The sequence below is a fragment of the Macaca thibetana genome, chromosome 3 (genome assembly GCF_024542745.1).
Source record: "Macaca thibetana thibetana isolate TM-01 chromosome 3, ASM2454274v1, whole genome shotgun sequence".
NCBI classification, from domain to species: domain Eukaryota; kingdom Metazoa; phylum Chordata; class Mammalia; order Primates; family Cercopithecidae; genus Macaca; species Macaca thibetana.
Window position 1 is genome coordinate 138,760,158 of NC_065580.1, and position 14,422 is coordinate 138,774,579.

Genomic DNA, 14,422 nt, shown 5'->3' on the forward strand with positions numbered 1-14,422 from the left:
CACCCACGGCCGCGCCTGCGCACTGGCCACCCGGACGGCGCGATGGCGGCTGCCGCCGCCGAGACCCCCGAGGTCCTTCGGGAATGTGGTTGTAAGGGCATCCGGACCTGTCTGATCTGCGAGCGGCAGCGTGGCGGCGACCCGCCCTGGGAACTGCCCCCAGCGGTAAGGTGTAGGGGCCTCGTCCACAGACGTCGCTCTGCATCTGGGGAAACTGAGGCCCAGCTTGGCCATGATACGGGCCGGGATCAAAGCCTGTGAGGGACCCTTGCGGTAGGAGCGATGCGGGCTGAGGAGATGAGGGCTTTAAGGAGCGGGCTTGGGAGTGGGGAAGGGGCTGGAATGTGGGTGGGTGCGATCACAGGTAACCTCGGGGACTCTGGGGGGATCTGCCTGCAAACCTCGACGTAGCCTCTCGGGTCTGGCGCTGGGAGCTTCACAGGCCCGCGAGGAGATGACACGGAAAGGGTCGATCGAGGGTGCTGAATACCAGTCCAGCGGTGCCTGAAGGCCGTGGACTGCAATGGGCAAGGAGACAGTGAATTCCAGTTAACTAATGAAGAGGAACTCAAGGATCGCTGCAACCCAGGAGTTGGAGGCTGCAGTGAGCTATGATTGAGCCACCTCACTTCAGCCTGGGCGACAGAGCGAGACCCTGCCTCACGAAAAGAAAATAAATAAAAAAAGAAAAAGAACTCAGTGCCTTTGGGCTGGCATGGAAGGATTGTGGTTGGTTGCAAGGGCATTCCAGCCCAGAAAACTGCGTGGGGTAGGAAGGTGGAGTGGTGATGGCTCAGGTGAGAGAGATGAGGCCGGAGAGGTTGGTGGGGGCAGCGGGGAGCGGGTGGTGTCTGACCACAGATGGTTCCCTGCGCATCAGCTGAGCAGGCTGGACTTGTCCCAAAGGCCATGGAAAGCTCTTGAAGGGTTTTAAAGGAGTGAAGTCAAATGTGCATTTTAGAAAGATCCTGGGAAGGGAAGGGGCAGATATGAAGTTGTGGAGGCTGGGAAGCCAGTGAAGAAACTGCCCCATCATCCATAGTAGAAGTGCCCAAGGTCCTGTGGAATCCGTATGGCATGCCTCATGAATTAAACATAGAATTACCCATGATCCGCAGTCCTGCTTCTGGGTATATATCCAAAGGAACTAAAAGCAGGGTCTGGAAGAGATATTTGCATACCAATGTTCATAGCAGCATTATTCACGACAGCCCAAAGATGGAAGCAAACCAAGTATCTATCAAGAAATGAGTTGGGCCGGGTGTCGTGGCTCTTGCCTGTTATCCCAGCACTTTGGGGGGCTGAGGTGGGCAGATCACCTGAGGTCAGGAGTTTAAGACCTGCCTGGCTAACATGGCGAAACCCTGCCTCTACTAAAATTATAAAAACTTGCCGGGCTTAGTGAGGCACATCTGTAATCCCAGCTACACGGGAGGCTGAGGCAGGAGAATCACTTGAACCCAGGAGGCAGAGGTTGCAGTGAGCCGAGATCGCATCACTGCACTCCAGCTCGGGTGACAGGGCAAGACTCCTTAAAAAAAAAAAAAAAAAAAAAAAAAAAGAGAGATGAACTGATCCAGAAAACGTGGTGTATACACACAGTGGAATACTATTCAGCCTTAAAAAGGAAGGACAGGCCAGGCACAGTGGCTCACGCCTCTAATTCCAGCACTTTGGGAGACCGAGGCAGGTGGATCGCCTGAGCCCAGGAATTTGAGACCAGCATGGGCAACATGGTGAAACCCCACCTCTACACAGAATTAGCCATGCATGGTGATACGCACCTGTGGTCCCAGCTACCCAGGAGGCTGAGATGGGAGGGTTGCTTGAGTCTGGGAGGTCAAGGCTGCAGTGAGCTATGATCATGCCACTGCTGCACTCTGGCAACATAGCGAGACCCTGTCTCAAAAAAAAAAAGGACATTTTGACATATGTTACAGCATGGATGAACCTTGAGGACATGAGGCTAAGTTAAGGAAGCAGTCACAGAAGACAAGTACTGCAGGATTCCTGTTGTGTGAGCTATGTAGGGTAGTCACAAGGACAGAAAGTAGAAGGGTTGTTGCCAGGGGCTCAGGAAGCGGAGATGGGGATCTGTTGTTTAATGGGGAAAGAGTTTCAGTTTTGCAAGATGAAAAAGTTCTGAATGGTGGTAACGGCTGTGCAACAATATGAATGAACTTTAGAGTTTTAATTTGTGGAAGGGGCCAGGTGCGGTGGCTCATGCCTAGAATCCCAGCCCTTTGGGAGGCTGAGGCAGGAGGATCGCCTGAGTCCAGGAGTTTGAGACCAGCTTGGACAACATAGCAAGACCTTGCCTCTAAAAAAAATTTAAAAATTAGCTAGGTGCGGTGGCGTGTGCTTGTAGTCCCAGTTACGTGGAAGGCTGAGGTGGGGGAATTGCCTGAGCCCAGGAGGTCAAGGCTGCAGCGAGCTGTGAGCGCCACTACAATCCAGCCTGAGTGGCAGAGTAAGACCCTGCCTCAAACAAAAAAAAAAAAGAAAAGAAAAGAAAAGAAATTGCGGAAAGTCTGACCCGCGCCAGTGGCCATGTGAAGGTAACACCTTCCCAACACGATGGATGTGGAACAAGGAAAATGAGGTGTCCAGGATCTCAGGGCACTGGGGCAGTTCCTCACTGACTTTCCAGCCTCCACCCCTTCATAGCTGCCCCTCCCCCTCTCCAGATCGTTCTAAAATTCACATTTGACCTCGTCACTCCTTTAAAACCCTTCAAGAGCGCTCCATGGCCTTTGGGACAAGTCCAGCCTGCTCAGTCGACACACGGGGGACTCCCAATTTTAATGTTTCCCATGGGAGGGCCCCAGGAGCGGGAGGAGATAGTGTCGATCTCAGGAGGTGTCTGAGCTGGAAGTAAAGCATTAGAAGGGGCTGAGGTCCCTGGAGGGAAGAACAGAGAAAGACAGCGGCCCACAGTGAGTGGCAGCCCAGGGTGTGAGGAGCCTGGAGATGGGAGAGGAAGAGGAGACGGGCCACAGAGCCCAGGGCTGAGGTCTGGTGGCCTCCGAGGTCCTCACTGGGTGACTCTGGCCAGAACCTCCGCATGTCTACACCTCCTGCCCATGATAGTTATGGTACCTTCCTCTTGGGGCTGTCCTAGGGATGAAACTAGATAATCCATGTAAAATGTTTAGTGCCATGGATGCAAATATTTCATTGGCGAAACTCTTTTTTAAAAATTTATTATGGGCCGGGCTCGGTGGTTTAGGCCTGTAATTGCAGCACTTTGGGAGGCCGAGGCGGGAGAATCACAAGGTCAGGAGTTCAAGATCATCCTGGTCAACATGGTGAAACCCCGTCTTTACTAAAATACAAGAAAAAATTAGCTGGGCGTGGTGGCATGTGCCTGTAGTCCCAGCTACTTGGGAGGCTCAGGCAGGAGAGTCGCTTGAACCCAGGGGGCAGAGGTTGCAGTGAGCCAAGATCGTGCCACTGCACTCCAGTCTTGGTGACAGAGCGAGATTCCATCTCAAAAAAGAAAATAAAAAAATGTTTTTTTATTATTTTCAAGATGGGGTTGCCCAGGCTGGTGTCCGCTAGCGCGATCTCGGCTCACTACAACCTCCATCTTCCGGCTCAAGCGATTCTCCTGCCTCAGCCTCTCGAGTAGCTGGAACTATAGGAGCGCCACCACACCCAGCTACTTTTTTTTATTTCAGTAGAGACAGGGCTTTGTCATGTTGGCCAGGCTGGTCTCGAACTCCTGTACTCAAGTAATTCATCCGCATCAGCCTCCAAAAGAACTGAGATGACAGGTGTGAGCTACCACACCTGGCCAGAATTTATTATTTCTTTATTGAGATGTGATCTCTCTGTGTTGCTAAGGCGAGTCTCAAACTCCTGGGCTCAAGTGATTCTCCCGCCTTGGCCTCCCAAAAGGCTGGGATTACAGGTGTGAGCCACCACGTCTGGCCATTAACTAACTATTTTTATTTTTATTTTATTTTTTTTTTTTGAGACGGAGTCTTGCTCTGTCACCCAGGCTGGAGTGCAGTGGCCGGATCTCAGCTCACTGCAAGCTCCGCCTCCCGGGTTCACGCCATTCTCCTGCCTCAGCCTCCCGAGTAGCTGGGACTATAGGCGCCCGCCACCTCGCCCGGCTAGTTTTTTTTTGTATTTTTTAGTAGAGACGGGGTTTCACCGTGTTAGCCAGGATGGTCTCGATCTCCTGACCTCGTGATCCGCCCGTCTCGGCCTCCCAAAGTGCTGGGATTACAGGCGTGAGCCACCGCGCCCGGCCTAACTAACTATTTTTAATGAAGACAGGTGGACAGGAAGGGGTAGCCGAAGCCAAGGGAGAGATTTAAGAAGTAGTCACTGGCAGCGTGACTTGGGGTCAGGGTCAAGGATGGCTGCACAGAAGGCAGAAAAGAGACAGTTGAGAGAGGTGGAGGCCCCGGGAGAGTTGGGGGATGGGAGGCTGCAGGTACAGAAATGGTGGTGACAGGAGAGGAGGAGGAGGAGCCGTGGCTTGGGAGGAGACAAGGCCAGGAGTAGTTTCTAGACTTTTTTTTTTTTTTTTTGAGACAGGCTGTGTCACCCAGGCTGGAGTGCAGTGGTGCAACCTCAGCTCACTGCAATCTCCGCCTCCTGGGTTCAAGGGATTCTCCTGCCTCAGCCTCCCGAGTAGCTGGGATTACAGGCATGCATCACGACGCCCAGCTAACTTTTGTATTTTTAGTAGAGATGGGGTTTCGCCATGTTGGCCAGGCTGATCTCGAACTCCTGACCCCAGGTGATCTGTCCACCTTGGCCTCCCAAAGTGCTGGGATTGCAGGTGTGAGCCACCGCACCCGTCTTGGTTTCCAGACTTTCCTTAGCATGGGGGAGCCCTGAGAGTACCGCCAGGCCTCAGGGATGGTGGCAGAGCAGAGAGGGACATGGGGTGGGAGTTGAGTGACAGCCCAGGGTATAAGGATTGAGGGGTGATGCTGGGTTTGGAAAAGTGCCCTGAGGACAAGAGTGAAGAGGAGGGAGGCTGGGGCGCTGAGGAGCTCAGCTGAATGCTCAGCTCAGTAGGGAAGGAGGCTGCCCTCCTGGGTGACCCTCAGGCTGGTGATAGGCACGGGCAGCCCCTGGGATACAGGGGTGGCGTCAGCAAAGACCTAAAGAGATGAGGGTCCACAGATTCAAGATAGGCAGTTTGGGTCTTCCTGGAAGCAGCCATGGAGATGGGAGTGCAGGAGGTGCTGTCCAGCCTCGGGCTGGTTCCCTAACTTTGCTGAGCCTCCTTTGTAAAATGGAGAAGGAAAAACGCGTTGTACAAACCCTTCTCTTTTACAGGGGAGGAAAGTGAGAAAGGAAACCAGTCAAATTCATGTTAACTCCAGAGGGCTGCAGGCCGTCCCCCGGTCAGCCTGGGGCAGAGGCTCTGCCTGCACCTCCCCCTAGTCTCCAGCTGCCTTCTACGGTGGCCTGAGAGGAGGAATGAGCCATCAGAGGGTCTCCTGAGGGCACACAAGTGCCGGAGCTGCCATGGCTCCAGGACGCGTCTTTCCCTTTTTTTTTTTTTTTTTTTTTTGAGACAGGGTCTTGCTTTGTTGTCCAGGCTGGAGTGCAGTAGCACAACCATGGCTCGCTGCAGCCTCAACCTCTTGGGCTCAAATGATCCTCCTGCTCAACCTCCTGAGTAGCTCTGCCACACCTGGCTAACTTTTATTTAAACTTTTTTTTTTTTTTTTTTTGAGTCTCACTCTGTCGCCCAGGCTGGAGTGCAGTGGTGCCATCTTGGCTCTCTGCAACCTCTGCCTTCCAGGTTTAAGCAATTCTCCAGCCTCAGCCTCCTGAGTAGCTGGGATCACAGGCACCTGCCACCACGCCTGGCTAATTTTTGTATTTTTAGTAGAGATCGGGTTTCACCATGTTGGCCAGGCTGGTCTTGAACTCCTGACCTCAGGTGATCCACCCACCTCGGCCTCCCAAAGTGCTGGGATTACAGGTGTGAGCCACTGCGTCCAGCCTATTTTAACTTTTCGTAGGGACGGGGTCTCGCTCTGTTGCCCAGCCTGTGGACCTGTGTTTCTTTTGCAGAAAACATACCGTTTCATTTACTGCTCCGACACCGGCTGGGCCGTGGGTGCAGAGGAATCTGACTTTGAGGGCTGGGCCTTCCCCTTCCCAGGAGTGATGCTGATCGAGGACTTTGTGACCCAGGAGGAAGAAGCTGAGTTGGTGCGGCTCATGGACCGTGACCCCTGGAAGCTCTCCCAGTCTGGACGGAGGAAGCAGGTAGGCCGGCCCTGAGCCCATGGGGAGGGCTGGGCTGCGCTGAGGGGGCAGCCCTACTGCTGGGGACCCTCCCCTTCCTCTGCAGCCATACCCCACAAACCTCCAGGGTTAGTAGTGGGCGACTTCCCCAGACCCTGGGGCCGTCTGCAGCCTGTGTGCTGCAGGATGTGTGTCTGATGGGCAGAGGTGCACCCGGGTACCCCTCTCCCCGTGATATGTGCTGCTGGGCTCTCTGCCCCTCTCTGCACCAATGGTGGTGGCGAGGGCACCCCATTCTCCCAAGCTGCAGGCGCCCCCACCTCCCATTGTCACCATCAGTGTCCTGTCTCCTCACACGCTTCCCCTTCCCCGGGCCTGCTGTTCCCTCCAACTCACCCCTTCCCTACCTGTGTCCAAACTCTACTGGAGGCTGGAGTGACCCCGCCTCCTCACGTCCCCTCACCCCCTCACCCCCATTCCTCCCTCCCCAGCCTCCATGTATGGCCACTGGGACAGTCAACATCCCTGGGTGCCCCCTCAGCCTTCATTGTAGCTTTTTTTTTTGGGACAGAGTCTCGCTCTGCCACCCAGGCTGGAGTACAGTAGCATGACCTGAGCTCATTGCAACCTCTGCCTCCCAGGTTCAAGCCATTCTTCTGGCTCAGCCTCCCAAGTAGCTGGGACTACAGGTGCCCATCACCACGCCCGGCTAATTCTTGTATTGTTAGTGGAGACGGTGTTTCACCATGTTGACCAGGCTGGTCTCGAACTCCTGACCTCAAGTGATCCGCCCGCCTTGGCCTCCCAAAGTGCTGGGATTACAGGCGTGAGTCACCGCGCCCGGCCCCATTCTTTTGTGACATCCTGTTGGATGTTTGTACATTTCATTTCCTCATTCATCTGTCAATGGACATTGGTGTTGTCACTTTTTGGCTGTTGTGAACATTTGTGTACAGGTTATTCGTGGTTGGTTTTTTTTTTTTTTTTTTTTTTTTTTTTTTGAGACAGGGTCTTGCTCTGTTGCCCAGACTGGAGTGCAGTGGTGTGATCTTGGCTCACCGCAGCCTTGACCTCCCAGGCACTAGTGATCCTCCTACCTCAGCCTCCTGAGTAGCTGAAACTAAGGCATATGCCACCAAGCCCAGCTAATTATTATTACTATTATTTTGAGACAGGGTGTCTCATTCTGTCTCCCAAGCTGGAGTACAGTGGCTCAGTCTCCACTCACCACAGCCTCAACCTCCTGAGCTCCAACAGTCCTCTCACCTCAGCCTCCTAAGTAGCTGGGACTAAGGCCTGTGCCACTACATCTGTCTAATTTTTGTTTTTTTTACTAGAGATGGAGTTTTGCTATGTTGCCCAGGCTGGTCTCGAACTCCTGGGCTCAAACGATCCACCCGCCTGGGCCTCCCAAAGTGTTGGGATGATAGGCGGGAGCCACCATACCCAGCCTAATTTTTAAATTTCTTGTAGAGAAGACTGGTCTCGAACTCCTGGCCTCAAGAGCTCCTTCCGCCTCAGCCTTCCAAAGCGCTGGGATTACAGGCATGCACCACCACGCCCGGCCATTTGCTGTCACTTCTGTCTCCTTGAGTCTGCCTCCTCCTGCTTCACCTCCATGAAGCCAGGAGGCTTTTGCTTGCCTTGGTCACTGTGATTGAATTCTTCCGACCTAGTCTGTGGTAGACATCTTCATAAAGTCAGACACCTCATGTTCTTTTTGTCTTCATCCGTCAGGACTATGGCCCCAAAGTCAACTTTCGGAAACAGAAGCTAAAGACCGAGGGCTTCTGCGGCCTCCCCAGCTTCAGCCGGGAGGTGGTGCGGAGGATGAGCCTCTACCCGGGGCTGGAGGGCTTCCGGCCCGTCGAGCAGTGCAACCTGGACTACTGCCCCGAGCGCGGCTCTGCCATCGACCCCCACCTGGACGACGCCTGGCTGTGGGGGGAGCGGCTGGTCAGCCTCAACCTCCTGTCCCCCACCGTGCTGTCCATGTGTCGGGAGGCACCCGGGAGCCTGCTCCTCTGCTCGGCCCCGTCGGCTGCCCCGGAGGCCTTGGTGGACAGCGTGATAGCACCCAGCCGGTCGGTGCTATGCCAGGAGGTGGAGGTGGCCATCCCCTTACCCGCCCGCTCCCTGCTGGTCCTCACGGGGGCCGCAAGGCACCAGTGGAAGCACGCCATCCACCGCAGACACATCGAGGCCCGCCGCGTCTGCGTCACTTTCCGGGAGCTGTCAGCCGAGTTCGGCCCCGGAGGGGGGCAGCAAGAGCTGGGCCAGGAACTGCTGCGAATTGCCTTCTCCTTCCAGGGAAGACCCGTATGAGCCGCCTCCCTGGCTCCAGACTTGACTGATCCTGGGATTGAAACGGGAAGCACAGGACAGGGCCTCCCGTAACTCACGGGGTTTCAAGAGAAGATGGGTGACATGCTGTGAGCGGTGTGAGCCGCACCCGGGAGCGGGTTTTGATGGGAACGCACCTCGGGGCAGCCCCCTTCCACCTGGACCGTGGCCATGCTTGTTTTGGTTATTTAATTTGTCACAGTCTTGGGGACGTGGGATCATTTGAGCTTAAAAAATATTGGGGGCCGGGCACGGTGGCTCACGCCTGTAATCCTAACACTTTGGGAGGCTGAGGCGGGTGGATCGCTTGAGGTCAGGAGTTCGAGACCAGCCTGGCCAACATGGTGAAAACCGGTCTCTACAAAAAATACAAAAATTAGCCAGGTGTGGTGACTCGCACCTGTAGTCCCAGCTACTTGGGAGGCTAAGGTGGGAGAATCGCTTGAACCCGGGAGGTGGAGGTTGCAGTGAGCCAAGATTGCGCCACTGCACTCCAGCCTGGGCGACAGAGCAAGAGTGTTTCAAAAAAAAGAAGGGAACATTTTAAATGATTTTCACCTTTATTATGCATCTATTTTCATGGGTCCTGATATCTCACCGTCCAGCCCCTTCATTTGGGGAATGTGTTGGATTAGAGAACAGAGTTGGTTGAAGATTTGAAGTTTAAAGAGCTGGTAATAGCTTCAGAGTCAGGCTCAGCCTGACTCATGCTTGATACCCCCACGCCCCGGGGGATTGAGGATGTGAGGAGGGCAGGGAAATCTGAGAGCCTCCTCCCAGCCCCATAATGCTGTTAACATGTGGGAAAAATTAAAGCTCCCGGCCAGGTACAGTGGCTCACACCTGTAATCCAAGTACTTTGAGGGGCTGAGGTGGGAGGATCGCCTGAGGCCAGCCTGGGCAACATAGTGAGACCCCATCTCTACAAAAAGTACAAACATTAGCTGGGTGTCTGGGCGTGGTGACACACACCTGTAAGAGAGGCTGAGGCAGGAGGATGACTTTACCACGAGGTCAAGGCTGCAGTGAGCTCATGATCATACCACTGCACTTACTCGGCAACAGAGCAAGACCCTGTCCCTCAAATAAATAAAAGGGAAAAAAAAGCTCCTCACCTCCCACGACACCAGGCGGCTATTCCCTTGTGATGGGGCTGTGTGGGGGGCAGGGGGCTTACCTGGATGGGGGAGCTGCTCTGCTGTCCCTGTGGCCGGGCGAGAGGCAGGCTGTGGAGGCTGAGGGGTGGCCTGGACCCATGTGGCCAGCCCTCTCTCCCACCACTATGGGACAAAATGTTCAGTTCCCCACCACTTACTGGAAACTAAATCCAGGGGAATAGGAAAGGTTCGGGGCCAGCACCGCTCTTTACAGTCACCCCCAGAACCCTCTGGGAGCTGTCAGGTGGCGGAGCCATGCACTGTCTATAAAGCAGCGTCCCAGCCACTGAGCCCCCAGGAGGGCTGAAGAGCCCCGCACAGACCCAGGGGAGAGGCTGCTGGGTTTCTAGTGGCTGTGAGAGCCCAGCGGCCAGGTGGGTGGATATGGCTCCCAGGCCACCTTGACTTTGGCTCCCTGGTCGGCTCACTTGGAGCAAGAGCATGGAGCCCTGCTTCCTCCCGGCTTCCTCCCAGTGTCACGGCCGCAACGGGCCTCTCACTGCGTATCCAGATGTGAGTGGGGTCAGAGTTCCAGCTGATCATCCCTGCACTGGAGCAGATAAGCCAGCCCGGGGACCAGTGCAGGGTCTCTGCCCCTGGCAGGCTGGGCTGGCCGCTGCACGATGCTCCAGCAATGGGGAGGGACATCTGGAGAACGATGCACATAGAGACTTGAAGGGGAGAGGCCTGGTGAGGCTTGGGGATGCTGTAGAGCAGGAAACCTCCCTCCCCGGGCCCCCTCCGTGCTCGCCCTTCCAGCAGAGCACACTTTAGGAAACTCCATTACCTGGTAAGTTGGTGACATCCGAGTTGGGTCTGTCCTTGAAGCTGCAACACACAGATCCACAGCGACACCTTACCCAATGAGGATGGGGCTGGAGAAGGCCATGCTGGGAGGCTTCTGCCATAGCCTGGCCCCCGTACACTACCCCATAGCCTTGTATATTTCCTTTTTCTTTCTTTTTTTTTGGGGGGGGTGGGGGTGCGGAGGCAGGGTCTTGCTCTGTTGCCCAGGCTGGAGTGCAGTGGCGCAATCATGGCTCACTGCAGCCTCGACCTCCTGGGCTCAAGTGATCCTCCCCCTCTGCCTCTCCAGTAGCTGGAACTACAGGCGTGTGCCACTATCCCCAGCTAGTTGTCTTGTTTTGTTTTGATTTTCAGTGGAGATAGAGTCTTGCTATGTTGCCCAGGCTGGTCTCAAACTCCTGGGCTCAAAAGCAATCCGCCTGCCTCAGCCTCCCAAAGCGCTGGGAATAATGGGCGTGAGCCCCTCCGCCCAGCTGCCCCATGTGTTTCTGCAGGGCTGGGCCCCAGGAGCCACCGCCTGCAGGGTAAAGTCTGCTTACCTGTGTTTGGGGTGGCAGTTTCCACATCCGTCAGCACACTTACCTCAGCAGACCTCGACCTCCCTGGGCTCAGATGATTCTCCCACCTCAGCCTCCCCAGTAGCTGGGACTACAGGCACACACCACCAAGCCCGGGTAATTCTTGTATTTTTGTAGAGACAGGGTCTCGCGATGTTGCCCAGGCTGGTCTCGAACTCCTTGGCTCAAGCGATCTGCCCACCTCAGCCTCCCAAAGTGTTGGGATTACAGGTGTGAGCTATAGGTTGTCAGGTTCTACATGGGTTTCGGCTCCTGTCTGGGCCTTGCCCTCCTGGGACCCACCAGGGCTCTGCAGCATCTGAGGCAAAAAGTCTTGGGCCAGGCGAGGTGGCTCATGCCTATAATCCCAGGACTTAGGGAGGCTGAGGCAGGAGGATCACTTGAGGTCAGGAGTTCAAGACCAGCCTGACCAACATGGCAAAACCCCGTCTCTACTAAAAATACAAAAATTAGCCAGGCGTGATGGTAGGTGCCTATAATCCTAGGTACTCAGGAGGCTGAGGCAGGAGAATCACTTGAGCCCGGGAGGCGGAGGTTACAGTGAGCCGAGATCGCACCATTGCACTCCACCCTGGACAACAGAGTGAGACTCTATCTGGGAAAAAAAAAAAAAAAAAAAAAAGTCTGTGTCGATGATCTGCTGGGTGTGGAGTGGGTTCCTCCATGCCAGTGATTTGTGTCCTGCCCTTGACAGGGGTGGGGCATGTTTTCCCTTTAAGGAAATGGCAGCCTCCACCGGAAGTGCAGTCTGTCTCGAGGCTGGTGGGCTTGCTGGCCCGCGGCTTGGTACTGAGGCCACTGCTCAGCCCAAGGGGCAGCCTGGCCTCTTAGGGTTGGCAGAACCAAGGCACTGCCCCAAACGCTTTCCATGGAGTGGTGCCAGTTGCTTGGCACACCTGATTCCTAGCAGCCTCTAGGGTGAAGTGCCAGAGTTAAAAATAATAACAAGGCCTGGTGCGGTGGCTCATGCCTGTAATCCAGCACTTTGGGAGGCAGAGGCCAGCAGATCACTTGAGGCCAGGAGTTTGAAACCAGCCTGGCCAATGTGGTGAAACCCAGTCTCTACTAAAAATACCAAAAAAAAAAAAAAAAGAAAAAAAAAAAGAGGCTGGGTGCAGCGGTTCACACCTATAACCCCAGCACTTTGGGAGGCTGAGGCAGGCAGTCACCTGAGGTCAGGAGTTCGAGACCAGCCTGGCCAACATGGAGAAACCCCATCTCTACTAAAAATACAAAAATAAGCCAGGTGTGTTGGTGCATGCCTGTAGTCCCAGCTACTCAAGAGGCTGAGGCAGGAGAATCGTTTGAACCTGGGAGGCAGAGGTTGCAGTGAGCTGAGATCATGCCACTGCCCTCCAGCCTGGGCAACAAGAGTGAAACTCCATCTCAAAAAACAACAACAATTAACTGGGCATGGTGGTGGTACATGCCTATAGTCCCAGCTTTTCAGGAGGCTGAGGCAGGAGAATTGCTTGAACCCAGGAAGTGGAGGTTGCAGCAAGCTGAGATCATGCCACTGTACTCCAACCTGGGCGATAGAGAGAGACTGTCTCGAAAAAACAAAACAAAACAAAACAAATTCTTTCCTAGAAGGGGGCCTCTACCTCAGTGGGCGACAAGATACAGAACGGGCCAGGCATAGTGGCTCACACCTGTAATCCCAGCACTTTGGGAGGCCAAGACAGGAGGATCGCTTGAGGCCAGAAGTTCAAGACCACACTGAGCAACATAGCAAGATCCCATCTCTACAAAAAACATTAGCTGGGCATGGTGGTGTGTGCACCTGTAGTCCCAGCTACTTGGGAGGCTGAGGTGGGAGGATTGCTTGTGCCCAGAAGCTGGAGCCTGCAGAGAGCTATGATTGTACCACTGCACTTTGGCTCTGGCCTGGGCAATAGAGCCAGACTGTCTCTAAAATAAACCTATATTTTTAAAAACATAGACCGGGCGCAGTGGCTCACACCTCTAATCCCAGCACTTTGGGAGGCCGAGGTGGGCAGATCACAAGGTCAGGAGTTCGAGACCAGCCTGGCCAACATGGTGAAACCCCGTCTCTACTAAAAATACAAAAATTAGCCAAGCATGGTGGTGTGTGCCTGTAATCCCAGCTACTTGGGAGGCTGAGGCACAAGATCGTTTGAACCCAGAGGGAGGAGGCTGCAGTGAGCCAAGATCATGCCACCGCATTCCAGCTTGGGTGACAGAGCCACTCTGAATAAAAAAAAAAAAAAAGCTGTCTGGTGCTTCCTCAGCAGTGCCACCAGCCCACAGGAGGGACCCACCTGTTCCTGCTGCCCCACAGTGACCTGGGGCTGGAGAATGTCCCCAGGCGACCAGTGCTCCAGTGGCTCCTCTCCTGAAGGGACTGGGGGGACCTCCAAGCCGACCCTGTCCAGGTGGGCTCTGTTGTCACTCAGCCACCCTCTGGGGCTGCCCCTTCCTTTGTTTCTGGAAAGAGAGGGACCTGTCTGGGAGGGGAAGCGGCAGGCAGAGGCACCCTGTGCTCTCGGGGTCCCAGCTGGCTGGAGCCCCATGGCGGCGTGTCTGGACCTGAGCACCCTGCCTCCATTCTACAGATGTCCACGCCCCCTTCCCGGGGCAGCCTGGGAGGACACTGGCCAGTGACCAGTGACAGGAGGCCAGAGGGCGCTACAGGAGAAGGTTTTTATGCCATGATGGGGGTCCCCCAGTCAGCAGATGCCAGGGGAGGGCCAGGGGCTGCAGTTTATCCCCTCTGCCCACAGCGTCCCCCCAAGAACAGAAAGACTTTGAATAGCGTCACTGGTTTATTCAGTTTCATCCAGGGCAACTGTTTTAAAAACCCGCACACAGGACAGTGGATGTGTCTGCTGCATGCATAGATCATCAGCACGAGGCGGGTAAGGGCTGCAGCTGAGTCCGGATCCACTCAGGCTTACGTGGTCCGGTCCTCAGCAAACCCTCCTAGAAGATGCGAAAACACATTCTGCCTTCCAAGTTTCTAAACCAGAAACACCTGTGTTTTGAAACAGGTGGTCAGGTACTAAACGGAGAGGGTGTCCCACGTGGGAGGGGCCTTGGCATGTCTAGGCACCGGGAAGACTGTGCTCCAAATTAGGACGGGCGCCAGCTGGCTCCAGGGCAAACTGAGGCAGAGGCCCCAGTTCTTTTTTTTTTTTTTTTTTTTTTTTTAAACAGAGTCTCTGGCCGGGCGCGGTGGCTCAAGCCTGTAATCCCAGCACTTTGGGAGGCTGAGACGGGCGGATCACGAGGTCAGGAGATTGAGACCATCCTGGCTAACACGGTGAAACCCCATCTCTACAAAAAAAA

General features: G+C 54.8%; 1 protein-coding gene across 1 annotated transcript; it reads left to right on the forward strand.

Moving 5' to 3' along the window:
- The first annotated feature begins 8 nt into the window (after positions 1–8).
- Positions 9–14,296, forward strand: ALKBH4 (alkB homolog 4, lysine demethylase). The gene is made up of 3 exons (XM_050783785.1): positions 9–165; positions 6,052–6,249; positions 7,966–14,296. The coding sequence occupies exons 1-3, from the start codon at positions 43–45 to the stop codon at positions 8,551–8,553; spliced, it is 909 nt and encodes a 302-aa protein (XP_050639742.1). The 5' UTR covers positions 9–42; the 3' UTR covers positions 8,554–14,296.
- Positions 14,297–14,422: the final 126 nt, after the last annotated feature.